The sequence below is a fragment of the Acomys russatus genome, chromosome 28, assembly GCF_903995435.1.
Source record: "Acomys russatus chromosome 28, mAcoRus1.1, whole genome shotgun sequence".
In the NCBI taxonomy this organism is placed as follows: Eukaryota; Metazoa; Chordata; class Mammalia; order Rodentia; family Muridae; genus Acomys; species Acomys russatus.
This window is the reverse complement of record NC_067164.1, coordinates 9,169,996-9,185,648: the sequence shown is the minus strand read 5'-3', so window position 1 is coordinate 9,185,648 and position 15,653 is coordinate 9,169,996. Positions and strand designations below refer to the sequence as shown.

Genomic DNA, 15,653 nt, shown 5'->3' with positions numbered 1-15,653 from the left:
ACAATCTCTTCTAAATCTCAATCAGTTGTTTATTGGTTGGCAAACAAGTTTCACTTTTACAACAAATATTAGTAATGAGGTCATCCAACTTGAGACCATACAAAATGGATCATAAATTTAAAAAAAATTATATGTGCTGCTAATTTACCATTTGTATTCCTACATTACTTAAAATCCTGTCAAATAAATAAATTTTTCCTGTTAACAGAAAACTTTTAAAAAAATCACTTAAAAATAATTTGACCTTTCACTATGAGGGAGTGAATCTCCTCTAACAATTGGTAGTGCAGGTGCCCGCATGGGGGTTGACTGCGCAGTCGCAGTCAGCACTTTAACGCCTATGTTAACGCTTTTCACATGCAGGAGCCCCTCTGGCTCTATAGACACCTCTTAGCTTCTAGAATCATAGCTACTGCCTTGGTGATGAACTGCTTGCCAAATATGCTTTGCATTACAACAGATGTGCCCTGAAAACATAAAAATTGTCCTGCTCTAATTTGCAAAATGATGTTGGAAATACTCGGGCTGGATACAGATATATAGTGAGGGAAGGAAGTCTAATTTTCTTTATTTTGTTTTATTTTTTGTTAAAAAATAATTTGTTTGCATTACTAGAAAATGATTCTTATAAAGTGATAGTTTCATTTATTTATTATTTTTTTGCCAGGTGATTTTTTAAAGGAAAAAAAGTCGGGGGAGAGGGAACAAAAGGAAAAAAATGAAAAGAAAGAAAACAAGAAAGGAAGCTTTGCTCTTTTACTGGTAGACAAACTTGCAAGACTAGCACAAAAGAAAAAGAAAATTTCTTCTTTCACTACATTAACAGGACTCAAATTCTGGAGGAACAGAAAGCAGACTATATGCGCAATGCTAGTATCTGTACATTACATAGAAATTGTTCAATTTTTTTTCTGCCATTAGTTTTATCATCAGTTAATACAGCAAATCATAAAATATGCATTTAGCATATAATTCTAGAATTCCCCTCTTTCAGATTTTTAATTTTGTTGTTTTGCTTTTGTTTTTCACAGCTCTTCCCGCTGTGGTGAACTCAGATTGGGAGTGACCGTGAACCGCTACGTGCGAGATATAGTTCTGCTCTGCTTCTACGGCTGGGCAGCACTCCAATCCAGATGCAGCATTGTTACTGACTTCAAACAATTGTTCTGGCCTTTTAAAAAAAAAATCAGGTCCTCGTGATTCTAGTAACAGAGCATCAGAGATGTTAAACAAACACAACATAATTCAACAAGGCCACAATGAGCGCCATTTTCTTCTAATCTCGTTCATTAACATAATGAAGTCTCCATCTGTGGGAAAAGGACAGGAAAGAATGGGGCACAGGAAGATCTCAGCAGTTAGCTTTATCCCCTGGGCTGACCTAAAAATTCAAGTTAAAAAAAAAAAAAAAGTCTCTCTTTTGAGAACAGCATCAGATGTCAAGAGTACACACGATGACCACTGCTCATTTTCAACTCGGAATGGTCTACTAGGTGTTAGCAGTCTTGTTGGTTGCCATCTCCGTGTCATCTTCTATAGACTAGTGACCAAGTGCGCGGGTCCTTTGGAAGACCCCTCCGGAGAGGCTCCATCTTTGTTGGGAGGAACTATGAATCCGTCGCTGCTGCCGCGCCCCAGCTGGTAGTAGGCGTGCAGCGGGTGCACATGGTTTCTGGAGCCCAGGTTTGGCATGCTTTTGTAGTAAACATCTTCGATGTCACCACCCTTGGCCACTGCGGCTTCGGTCTGGGTGCTGGTGGTCACGCTGTCTGCAGCTGGCACGCCAGCCAGGGCCGGCATGCTGGTGTACAGAGAGTCCCTGTGCGGTGACTGCAGGTCTTCTGTGTGCTCGTCGGTTAGCAAAGGGAAGAAGCTCTCGCTGTGGTCCTGGGGGAGCCGCCTCCTGCTGTAGTGATGTGGCTGGTGGTTCTCCGCGGAGTAAACCCTCGGGGGTAGCAAGGGAGCATCAGATTCCTCGTGAATGAGTTCCAGGCCCAGACTCTCCTCGTGGTTAAAGGACGCTGCGTCATCCAGGACTATGGCGTCATCTTCACTCCCACTGCCTAAGTTGTTCACCAGTTTGTTCATCATATTCCTGTTCTGTTCACTGGAGCGCTCGTGGTTGTTCAGGTATGAAGGGATATAGTTGGAAGTGAGTTCCTTTAGGATCTTTTTCTCTAGGGCAGTCTCGTTGTGGTTATAGCCACGGTCTATAATTTGCACACAGTTGCTCAAGTATTCGCCGCCAGCAATGCTGTAACTGTTGCCATGGTTACCATTCAGTGGTAGAGTATCCATGACACTTGTATCCCTGGCATTGTTCAGAAGCCCCTCTGAAAAAGATTACAAGACACTATGACATTTATATCCAATGAGCCACTGAATACACACACACGCGCGCACACACACACGCGTACACACACACAAACACAAAAGTAGGAACATTCATGGACTCTAAAACATGTATAAATTGCTAGCATCTTAATTATAAAATGGAAAGTAACAAAAACACTCTTAAATTTATACATGTTAGCATGTATATATTTAATTAAAAAGTAACAAATGTTATAATTAGAAAAGCAGTATTCAAGATAAATTTTAAAGAAAACTATACATTATTAATTTCCAATTTCACATAAACAGAATCTGATAAATGAAATATACTTAGTTGTAACTGCCAAATTAAAATGATTTTTCATATAGTCATTCATTGCTTTCAATTTATACACTTCAAAGTCACTGACATCATCTCTAACTTTACATATCTCTGGAAAAACTGTAACGTAATCATGTGTGGCACTTTGGATATGTAGTTCAAAACTAAGAGAAGCAACATTTGGTAATTGGATATGTAAATATAATTTAGGATGATTAAAATAATTGTTGCGTACAAAACCACAAAAGGATTATGATAAATTTGCAAGTCATGAAATAATGCCCAGTCAAATAAATGGCACATTAAGATAATTTATACATGCTTTCAAAAGTGTTTGGATTTTTTTTCTGCTATCATCACTTTAGTTATTGCTATATCTTAACCCAACAGTTGTTTAGGGTCACTGAAAAATACTACATAAGAATGTGTGACAGCACAGGGTTCGATTCCTAAATACACAATATTATTTTTAAGGTATCTTATAATGACTGGTGACTTGGGACATATTAAAATTTAGTTTTTAAAGAAGATAAACATTTATTCTGGTAACAAACAGCTTCAGAAAAATAAATTTAACCACAAACGTCAAGGCTTTTGCAGTGCCTTGAATATGTAGTGCAAGAATCTATAATAGTTTCATAAACCACCCTGAGCACCTCCATAAAAGAAAAAAAGACCCTACACATTTAACCAGTGTTGGTGATAAGAAAGGATATTTCCAAAAACTCTTTTTGAAGAATTTTCTTCAACCTCTTAGTATACTTTAAATTGTGAAAATATAACACTCATTCTGTATCTGTGATGGAGTTATGTTGATGAAAACCCAGTTTAATGACAGTTCAAAAGACATGTCACATATATGCCAATTTTATATGGAATTTTGAATACTGTACATTCAAGTATGATACTTTTGCAAAATAGCAATTAATAAAATATATGAGTAAACACCCACCACAGACAGAGGTTGAAGCGATTTATTTTCATGTCATAAAATGTCTTGTACACAAATTCACAATGTTAAGAAGAAAAAAAAAAAAGGAAATGCTTTTTTAAAGGGCTGCATTTGACAGGTGATTGCAGAGGCTGGTATGATATGCTTAATGGTTATGATGGTGTTGCTGAAGCATTGAAGCATGTTTTCTTTTTAAATTTTTTCTTGTCAATGCATTTGGTATTGGGCTTAAAACAGCCATAGGAAATAAGGCGGGCATGTTGCAATGGGACACATTTTTAATGATGGAATGCACTAATAAAAATCAAAAGCTTATGGGTTACTTTGCAAAAAAAAAAAAAAAAAAAAAGCTTAATTTAATTTAAAAACAATTTAACTCACACAAACACTACATGAGACTTAACAACCATGTTGATTATGTGACAGAATAAAAGAATCAGACAACAAAAGCGTCTAATCTCTATTAGCATATATTTATAGACGTTGATCCATAGGTTTATTATTTGTTTTTAGTTTTGAAATTGTGAGATGAACTGTTTTTAATAACTACATCATCTATATGTGATGCAATAAAAGTGAACTGAAAAAAATTACATTTGATATGCAATGTTTAGCTTTACTCCCATACTTGTCTCTCTGTAGGGCTCTAAACGACAGCATGAAGAAAAGGAAAGAAAAAACAACAAGTAAGCTTACAGCGACAGTAAGAGAAACATGAGTCAAAAAGCAAATTGATGATATGCAGAAAAAAGAGTCACAGGAAATCATTTCCACTGCCCCCCCAAATTCACGAGTCTGTGTTACAAGGTGTATCATAATTCAAATACTGAAATGTTAGTCAGAAAATAAGAGCTCCCCCTTTAACACACACCACCACAGTGAGGACTTAATACATTTTTCTATAGCTCACAAATTTCTCATATACTTTTATCACACTTCAAATTGTCACACAAACCAGAGAGTAAAAACAGGGTGAGCCACGACTATTTCTACCGCCGAAGTTTGATATGATCAGTAGGCGAAGTGAGAAAATACAAGCTCTTAAGGAACGCCATATACTTTTAGAAATTATTAGCGCAATTAAAAATGAAAAAACACAGAAAGAGCACTGGAGTTGGAGTTTTCATAACTGCGCTATTTGGTGACTTGTAATTCTTTGCTTTCCCTGTACGAGGGGTGGTTTTCCTCCACTGAGGCTCGACAGATGCTGTGCTGTTTAAAACGAAAGGATGAAGCCTGTCGTTTATTAGGCTCACATTAAGAAGGTGTTTAACGACAGGGAAAATATTAAACCCATTTATTACTCTGCCTCAAAGTATATAGGAGAATAGCTTGGATCTTCAATAGGAAGTTTGCTTTAGGTTGTGGCATCATTTGTGGCATCATCATACTTACAATATTTTAAGAGTAGATGATCTATAAAGACAATCCCAAGGAATGTTTTCTTTTTCTAGGAAAAATCTATCTGTAATCAGAGATGAGCAGTTTTTCTTGCTGTTTTGTTTATGGGATGTTTAAAATATCCAAATATAAAAACCCAGGAAATTACTGGGTCATATCACTTCAGAAGGCTTGTAATTCAATGAGTCTTATTTTTTTTTTTTGACCCAAATATATTGTTGATGTTTACAAACTGCACGAATTTATGAGTTGATATTTTCATATACGGATGCTTTGGTTACATTCCCTCACTAAAGGGGTAGTTTTATATTTTAAGTGTTGATTTACATCTTAAAAAAGAGATGTGTCACATTTCAAAAGGGAGAGGAAATCCTAGCGAAAACTTTGAATTGGTTGTAGAAGGAGAATTCAAAATAAACAGCCAAACTGTTTACCAACAGATCCAAATGTTTCATCAAATGAGGGAGCTAAAATCAAAAGAGCCTGGCCTTGACCTGGTGTCACACTGTTAATTCAGAAGAGGGAGAATGAGAAAGAGGGCCCTAGCCTTCCCCCAGCACTGCTGTAATCTCTGCCACAGAGTCTGAAAGCCACAGGGAAATATTAATTTATACTCTATACAACGGTGCATTCCTACAATATATAATGCGTTCTTCACTGTACCCTGCCTTTTGAGTTTAGGTCTTTCTTTTAAAGGTTTGGATTTGAATTCAATTGCTTTGAAAAGTACATTTCTTTTAGTAAAACCGTGACTTTCTCTTTATATAATGTTCTTTTAACAGGTCTTTATCTTTATAAAAACTTGAATTTCTCATACTGACAAGAAAAAAAAAAAAGGTCTAGAAATACGATATGTGGGATTTAAAATATTTATATACATAGTCTCTATATTCAGTATAACAAATGTGTATCTTCATTTTTATTTCTAACTCTATATACTTCGGTAACACTGTAAACACATTTTTTACAAATTTTAAGTAAAAGCATTTGCAAACAAGAATGAGTACTTTCAATCTGAATGCATCAATGCCTGACTAGCATTGGCACAGCTGAATTAGAGGATCCACAGGACAAAATCAAGTGGCAGTTCAATATGAACCACTCCAGTACATACCGAGCAACCTATATTTCCTGAATGATTTTACCTTGCCAGTAAATACATAAGTGCATTCATCTGAAAGCGTAAGATTAGCAACAATATAACAATCACCGAGATTTATTTTTGGCTAGTTTTTCAAAACGTACTTCAAGCTCTACAATAGTTCCTTTATGTCTTGAAAAGAGAATTGTAACATAAATACGGTACACACTTCAACTCTGACTTTTAAAACAAAAAAATTACCTAAGGGTTTTTTTTTAAAAAAGAAGTCAGTAGTATTTATTAAAATAAAAGACAAACTCATCTAGATAAGGTCTTTGTTTGTTTATTGATAATTTTATATAACAATGTCTAGAATTACATAGAGATAACACCATGTGCATATGGATTATTTTAAATTTCAAATTGTAATTATTTTGATTTTTTTTTTTATGTTATATGCATTCTGTCTGGGAATGTAACCCAGGATGACTTTAAACTTGAGTGCTGAGATTACAAGTAGAGGTTTCTCACTGGACCTCACTAATTTAATCATTTTTACATGCATTCCATACTTTAAAAACTCCTTGATTTTTGGATGAAGACAGAAAGGTAAATATTGAGTTAGGAAAAACATTTCAATTAATAATTGTTAGTTTTTCCTTCTATAAGCAATTATAAATTATATACAAAAAGCAAAACAAATATAATTTAAATTAGTATTTAAAACAATTGCCAACATCTTGTGTAAATGTAATAATATTGAGTACACTTAATTAGCAAATGTGTTATAAAGAGTCACTTAACATCATTTTAAATGTGCTGATATCCCAGCATGTTTTAAATAGTTTATAATGACATATTTACTTATTACTTGGCCTATGGAGAATAAGGAAGAACAAAATAAAATGTCTTTTTTTTTTCTACCAGACTGTTCTGCCAAAGCATGTCTTGCGTTCTATGCAGGACACGATTCCTAGAGCATCACAATAGAATAGGAACCCTGAGAAACAAGAGACAGTGTACAGAGGCTAGAAAAGGGCCCAGAAACTGTCTCACCTTGATAGCTCTGTTTGATTAGGGAAATGGAATGAAAAAGGAAAACACATTGTTTGCCTTTAATATTAAAAGGATCACCAAATGAAAACAGAGCACAGAGCTCTTCTGTATTCCAGACTAACCAGAGTGGCATACCCAGGGCGATATACACACATATGAGGAACAGGCTGAGCATCTCAGCGATCAATATATGGGATCCTGGGGCCTGGAGGCCACTGTGAGAAGGATAATTGAGCCTTCTGGACATCAGCAAACAAGGACTTCATACTCTGCCTCTTTTTTTGATTCTCAAAGTCTGGGAATCTTAGACATGCCAGTCTTTAAGAAACTTGATGGGACTGAAAGTTTGCTCAATTACTTATTTATAAACATCTTAAAGTCATCATTTATTGGCTAACTTTGGTACTTTAAAAGTAGTTTCCAGATAATTCCTTGCATCTGGGAAGGAGCCATGTGGGCAAGCTCAGATGGTGTGAGATGCTGCTGGCACACAGCAGTGAGCAGCCCATTTTAGAATGGGGCACCCGTTTACACAATCACACCACTGATCCTTTACCTCAGACAAAACAAAATGCTAACAAATAAACCACCAGAGTATAACAGAAATCGATAGCTAACCAATCACGTTCAGTTGAAAGGAACCAAAGAGACCTCTATCTTGGTGGATTTTCAGGGCAGCATTATTTTAAATAAATGGAATACTAGGTAGAATTTAGATCTTGTTCAACTTGAGTAATTTTTGTGGTCCTTTTATGTACACAGAAAAAGTATACTTAAAAATGCTTTGTTGCCATAACAAATAGCTTTGCTCATAAAAGGTAAAAGCCAAGCTTATGCTATCAGAGTTTTAAAGAGATGCATGCTCATTATATTTTGAGTGAGGATTTTTGCATACTTTTCAAGCAAGACAGTGCACAAAACAAAACAAAACAAAACAAAACAAAACAAAACAAAACAAAAACATATTCACAGGAAACCATGGTATAAAACGAAATTATGTGGCTTTCCTGGACCAACTCCTATAGGCCTTGTGGGAACTGAAGGAGAAGTGAGGTGGCTGCTGCCTTCCAGCCTGCTGTTCTCATGCTTTAGGTCAGTGTACATATCCCTGGAGTTAATCTAATGCTTTCATCAATACTAATGCCCTGTGCCTAGAGTGAACTTCATGATACGGCAAAGGAAGATTTATTTCTTCAATCTTATAACATTAAGACCACCGAATCAAGTCTTCCTTTATCTTACTTACCTTAGACAAATATTCCTGGGCCTCACAATAAGTACACAGGTATTTAATACAGAAATAAATGAATAACAGGGAAGTACTGACAGACCACAATACATTTCATAACAGCACAGGAAAACAAACACATACTGATGAATCGGGCATTTGCTTATCAGAAGGGATCTTACTTCTTACTAAGGAAGCCTAAGGAAAATGGAAATAAAAGCCCCGAGAGGGACAGGATGTAAAGGACTCTGTGTGTCTGCTTCCAAAACAAAGAAAAGGCAGGAGAAAAGCAAACAGAATGTGCCCATAAAAGCTACATAAAGTGGGACTCTCACTTGAGAAAATTAAGATAAACTCCAGCACACCTTGTGCGTTGTACATGCTGACAGAAGGGTTGTTACAGACCGCCGGTTCCCCAAGCAATGTATTATAGGGATTGTTAGTACCATGCGGACGAAGCAGAGCATTGCTTATAAGATGGTTAGCCATGGCTCCTGGAGCAGCCCCATAGAAAGACAGAGAAGAAAAAAAAAAAAGGTCAATCAGGCAAATGTGCTTGAAAAAAAGAAAGGAAACATTTAGAATGACAACAGTTGACATAGTCCTGATTACAGGCAGGCAGCTAAATAGACCAAAAAAATATGCCACTGGCACATACATTTGAACGATGCACATATTTGAGTAGGTGGGAAAGAAAGAATTTACAGTACTGGTTAAGCCACATTGAGGGTGCTCTCTTTCCCAAGATGTATGCAAGAATATATTCTCATGCTTGGTAAAAAGTGAAACCAAAATTAAAGAAAATAAATTAAATCTTGCCATCCATACAAACAAAACACAAAGCTAAAGCCAGAAAAAGAAAAAGTTAAAATGCGGAAAGAAAGCTAAAGTTAAACAAAGACATTCCCTCATTCACAGAAACCATTGAATATTTTTCTTTTTTTCACAAAAGTTAAAAAAAAGAATAAAATGCAACAAATATGATTGAACACTCATTTGGAGAGCAGTTGTTGACACACAGAAGAATTGGATATTTCTTAAAATTCTATGAAGACAATTAAAATTGAAATAAAATAAAGTACAAAATTTCATTACCATACTACAATAAGCATACTAATCTGGTGACCTAACAAATATAATGAAAAGTTTATGGTTGTTAGCTTTAAGTAAAGTATCAACTTTGTGGTATTAAGCAACACACACTCACACATATACAACACATATTTTCCATTTTCCAACTAGCTGTTCAAACTTTGGTCTACTAAAGTAACAGGTTTTATATGTTTGCAAACAGATACTTTTAGTGTCCAGCATATTAGCACAACTGTGACAACCTGTTGCCTACAAAAACAATGAACTATATGTAAAAGGTAAGAAAAATAACTACATTAAATATACTTAGGCCATATATGAAAATGATATGTTGATTGTAATTCATGTCAGATGAAGAGCATAACGTGAGTGAGGAAACAAAAACACAAATCTTATCAGAAGGCAGGCTTAGTGCAGGGATATGTAATTTAAATACAAGCTATAGATTGGAAGAACATTTGTCATAAGTCTATGAGAACTTGTCATTCAATATTGATCTTAAACCATAAAAAAAGTTTTTCGGAAGTCCTTGTTAAAAAGCAAAAAGTCAATATCAAAAAGCAAACAAAATCCAGTTGGAAACAGGTAGGTAATTGCAAACAGACTTTTCATAGAAAAGATACCCAAGTGATAAGAAAGCTCACAAAAGAACTGTGATTATCCATAGGAAACAGCTTAAAATCACAACCAGATAACTTCCTATGTATAGAATATAAATGGCTACAGCAGTGACTGCCGGGCAAGCAAGCAGAGAAGCCTGATCGACCACATGTCACTGGTGGGGATGTTAAATAACAGTTACTCTAGGACACAGTTTGGCGGTTTCTTTTTTTTTTTTTTTTTTTATTAATTTATTCTTGTTACATCTCAATGTTTATCCCATCCCTTGTATCCTCCCATTCCTCCCCCCCCCCCATTTTCCCATTATTCCCCTCCCCTATGACTGTTCCTGAGGGGGATTACGTCCCCCTATATATTCTCATAGGGTATCAAGTCTCTTCTTGGCTACTTGCTGTCCTTCCTCTGAGTGCCACCAGGTCTCCCCCTCCAGGGGACATGGTCAAATGTGAGGCACCAGAGTATGTGAGAAAGTCGTATCACACTCTCCACTCAACTGTGGAGAATATTCTGACCATTGGCTAGATCTGGGAAGGGGTTTAAAGTTTACCTCCTGTATTGTCCTTGGCTGGTGCCTTAGTTTGAGCGGGACCCCTGGGCCCAAATCTGCCTATCATATTGTTCTACTTGTAGATTTCTAGGACCCTCTGGATCCTTTTATTTTGCTGTTCTCCCATGCGTCTCTCATTTAGAGTCCCAATAGGATGCCTTCCCCTCTGTCCCAGTTTCCTGGTAAGTGAAGGCTTTCGTGGGACATGCCCCTTGGGCTAGTATGCAGATATAAGTGAGTATATACCATTTGATTCTTTCTGCTTCTGGGTTAACTCACTCATTATGATCATTTCTAGCTCAATCCATTTATCCACAAATTTCGGGAATTCCTTGTTTTTAATAGCTGAGTAGTATTCCATAGTGTATATGTACCACAGTTTCTTTATCCACTCTTCTACTGAGGGACACTTAGGCTGTTTCCATGTTCTGGCTATTATGAATAAGGCTGCTATGAACATGGTTGAGCAAATTTTCTTGTTGTGTGCTGGAGCATCTTCTGGGTATATTCCAAGGAGTGGAATAGCTGGGTCTTGAGGAAGCCCTATTCCCATTTTTCTGAGATAGCACCAGATAGATTTCCAAAGTGGCTGTACTAGTTTGCATTCCCACCAGCAATGAAGGAGTGTTCCTCTCTCCCCACATCCTCGCCAGCATGTGGTGTCGCTTGAACGGAAAAGTCACCATGTCGTCCAGCAACTGCATTGTAGGACACTGATTCCAAAGTAATTGAAATTTATGTTCAGGCTATAATTTGTTCAGGAGACGTCACAACAGCTGTGTTTCTAATAGTCCAAAACAGGAAAGTGCTTTCATTTCTTTCAACTGATGGATAAGATAGTCAAACAGCATCATATATCTTACTACGGAAGACTACTAAGCAATCAAAAACAAACATACAAACAACAACCGTGGTACACTTTAAAAACTAGCCAAGTCACTAAAGATTATATCAGGAGACAAATGCCAAACCCCAAATTTACACACTATGTAATTCCATTTATATAGACTGCATATACATACATATTAAATGGAAAAGCATGTAAAAGGAAAACAAATGAAGGGATGCTAAGGAGAAATGGTGGTAGGTAAATGGACATGGTCACAAAATGATATACTGCAGTGACAGAAATATGAAAATGGACGCATGACATCATTAGGGTGAAACTGCCCTTAATAAATAAACATACAAACCCAGTTAGCTCAAGTAAAGCTGATGAAATCTGAATAAGATTGGTGGAGTGTTACACAGCTCAATATCCTAGTTGATAGACTCAGTTTCACAAGACACTGGAATACATGATAGTGTCACACTGTTTTAAATAAGCACACACAGATCTATAATGACCTCATAATAAAAGTAAACTAGATAATGTTAGCTACACAAAACTTTTTTCCACTCACAGGAAATATTTTAGAAATCTACAAGGGGAAATTAGGCAATAACAGTGTTAATGTTTTTTGTTTGTTTGTTTTTTGTTTTTTGTGTTTTTTTTTTTTTTTTTTTTTTGAGTCATAAATCTTTGTCTGGTAAGATGTTGATCAACTGCCAAATATTTTAACCACGTTAGTGAGGAACTAAAAAAATTCAAGCACCAAAATAAAAGGATCCAGAGTGTCCTAGAAATCTACAAGTAGAACAATATGATAGGCAGATTTGGGCCCAGGGTTCCCGCTCAAACTAAGGCACCAGCCAAGGACAATACAGGAGGTAAACTTTAAACCCCTTCCCAGATCTAGCCAATGGTCAGAATATTCTCCACAGTTGAGTGGAGAGTGTGATATGACTTTCTCACGTACTCTGGTGCCTCACATTTGACCATGTCCCCTGGAGGGGGAGACCTGGTGGCACTCAGAGGAAGGACAGCAAGTAGCCAAGAAGAGACTTGATACTCTATGAGAATATATAGGGGGACGTAATCCCCCTCAGGAACAGTCATAGGGGAGGGGAATAATGGGAAAATGGGGGGGGGGGAGGAATGGGAGGATACAAGGGATGGGATAAACATTGAGATGTAACAAGAATAAATTAAAAAAAAAAAATTCAAGCACCATGTAGCCTGTCAGTGCACTAATGAGAAAAATATCATGTCTTTCAGTAAATAAGTCATCATTTGTCTTCTATATGTCCTATGTGGAATTTGCATAGAACTCAACAAAATGCTTCACAGGTAAGAACTCAGAATTTGCTGGCAGAAGTTATACTGAATATTCATTTAAGTCCTCCTTCACTGTGCAATGTTAGACCTGCTATTGGTCACAAGATAGGTCTGTAAGGATGTTACTTTTCAATGAATATTTACAAATATCAGGCATTAATTCTTTAAAGTTAAAAATAATTTATTATATTGACTTTAGGAAAAAATGAAAGATCCTAAAGTTCAGGCATTGTTTATAGAATGTTTATGATTGTTTGACACAGATTTATTTACTCTGTAAAACATTAAAAAAACAAATCATATGTAAATAATGTATATTACAGAACGTTGGTGTTCTAAATCAAACACCATTTATGATTGCTATAAGTAAGTATTTAAATGAAAATGAAACATATAACTGGAACTAAGGTCAAGCCTTAAAATCGGAAAATACTAAAAAATATTTATATTCCTACAGATATTTTAAAAAGTAAGGTTTTTATTTTATTCCAGAATTTGTTCTTCCCTTAATTACCACACATTCTGTAATAGGAATTAATTGGAAAACAAACTCAGGGGAGAAGTTTCACATGCTCTATTTATTTGCTTTCTTGGACTTAAGATGTAAAATGTGAGCTTGGAGATGGTTCAGTTGATAAAGCGCTAGCCATGAAGATATAAGGATATGAGCTTGACAGTAACCACATGCGCTGGTGAGTACATGGATTCATAGTAGGGAAAGGGAACAAGACGTTTTCTCTGCAGCTTACTGGTTTTTCTGCTAAACCAGTAAGCTCTGCTATCATTGCAAAACCCACTCTTAAGACCATCCCTGAAATCATATACATACATTTAATATTAAATCGACTCAATGGGGTGTAGTTATACATTTAAGAACATATATAAATATATATGGATATATTATAACAAAGAAATAGAAAAAAGAATTCGAGGGTTAACAAGGCAACATATATAAGAAGGACTGGAGGGAGAAAAGAAAAAGGAAGTGATATAATTATATTTTAATTTAAAACCTTAAATAATAAATGCTGTAAAAAATCACTATATTTTTGTACACACCCATTCCCCTTCCTCAAAAAAGATGGAAAATAAAGAGGAAGACATCTGATAACCATTTGCTCTAGCCAGCTTCTTACACACACACACACATACACACACACACATACACACTGCACATATGGCACAAATAAATAAAACTTCAACTATTTCTTTATCTTATAAAATACAAATATTTTCAATATTAATATAAGACATGGTGGTGGTGGCACACGCCTTTATTCTTTAGCACTAGAGAGGCAGAGGCAGGCAGATCTTGGGAATTCAAGAGCACGGTGGTCCACAGAGAGGTCCAAGAGAGCCTAGGCTACACAGAAAAACTGAGTCTCAAAAAAAAAAAAAAAAAAAAAACCTAGCTAAAAATATAAGTACTAAACAATATATAATAAACAAGTTTGAAAGAATTCTGTACAAATGAGAAGCTGATGGCTCAATACTTTAGATTTTTTAAATTATTGTTCATTTTTACAAGCAACCCCAGAATATAGGTAGAAAATCATAACAATTGGAAAAGAAACACTTTTGGAATGTGTTCTAGTGACGCTATTAAAGTGTTAACAGATAATCCTTCTGATTGTGTCTTTTCCATAATAACATTCCATTTCAATACTCCCAGTATTTGGTTTGATTTAATTTGATTTTGGAGTATATTTTCAAAGCACTTCAAACACCGTGACTATGAATATAGGAAGACAAGCTGAGTTCTAAAGTTGATTTTCATTTTATTTCTTATGCTTACTTTTTACTCGCGTCCTACTGATGAGGAAAGGCTGGCCACAATGGCTGAAATCCTTGTACGTAATGAAAAGTATGCACTGAATAAAACAGACCTCAGTCTCGGCCATCTGACTTTTGAGAAAACTTCCTCAAGCTTTGGAGCATGTCAGAGTCAGTTACTGATCACACCTCATAAGGAACAGCATGCAGCCATCATAGGGGATTCACATATTCTTTATAATTATGAAAATAATTTAATACTCTGGGACAAAACTATATATTACTCTTTATTCTGGGTATAAGGAGCCTTTTTTTCCCTGATAAAATAAAAAGATTTACTATGTAAAATGTAGTTTTCTTTTTTAGTGTCCTTGGCCTTTTATAGCTCATGCAGCCTTTGAAGCCAGCGCTAGTTATACAAGTGTTGAGCAGTACTTCAAGTGAGGGCTTCCGAGGTAGGAGCAAGAGTGGGTAATAGCACATGATGACCTGCTATTTGACAAACAGCCTAACGACAGAGGTCACTCGGGGGATGTGTTACCACAGAAGAGATGGGAAATGTTAGTAATCAAACTGTCACAATTCTCTGGATAAATCCGATGTAAGAAATCACCTTTTCAAAGCTATGTGGCGGTTAGAGCAACCTCACTAGGCCCTAATTTTTAATCAGCATCTCTTAAAGAAGTATGAGGTACCCCATTCCTCCAGCCTGCACTCACACAGGCATGGGCCATTTGACTTTTGAGCAGTGGCACTGACTATGCAGAGAGAAGCAGACATGAAAACGAAGCTCAGCTTGTTACCAATGCTTGAATCTTTTAGCTAAAACCCTGTCCAGAACCTGTCACCTTGCTTCCATCTTTTGTGTTCAGAGGTTCTTCTATCTTTCCTTTAGGGCTGCCCGGCACTGCAGTACTCTGTGAGGCAGCCTGTACTGTTTGCTTCTGGCTGTTTCCTCAAAATGATGGAGGTCACTTTGAATTCTGAAACTGTTCTCCAGGAATCTGTCTACCTTGTCTCTTCCTCTTTCCTGGAACTGACTTCTGATTTGTAAACTTCCCTTTGAGCAGCTGTGAAATCGCAGAAGA

At 36.2% G+C, this 15,653-nt stretch overlaps 1 protein-coding gene across 1 annotated transcript in view; it reads right to left on the bottom strand.

Moving 5' to 3' along the window:
• Positions 1-730: 730 nt before the first annotated feature.
• The window catches only part of Adgrl3 (adhesion G protein-coupled receptor L3), a 438,014-nt gene continuing 423,091 nt past the window's right edge, over positions 731-15,653 (bottom strand). Inside the window, exons 23-24 of the mRNA XM_051170906.1 lie at positions 4,237-4,254; positions 731-2,333 (exon numbers count right to left, since the gene is read on the bottom strand). Coding sequence (XP_051026863.1) covers positions 1,534-2,333; positions 4,237-4,254 — 818 coding nt within the window. The 3' untranslated portion in view covers positions 731-1,533. The remainder of the gene's footprint in view (positions 2,334-4,236; positions 4,255-15,653) is intronic.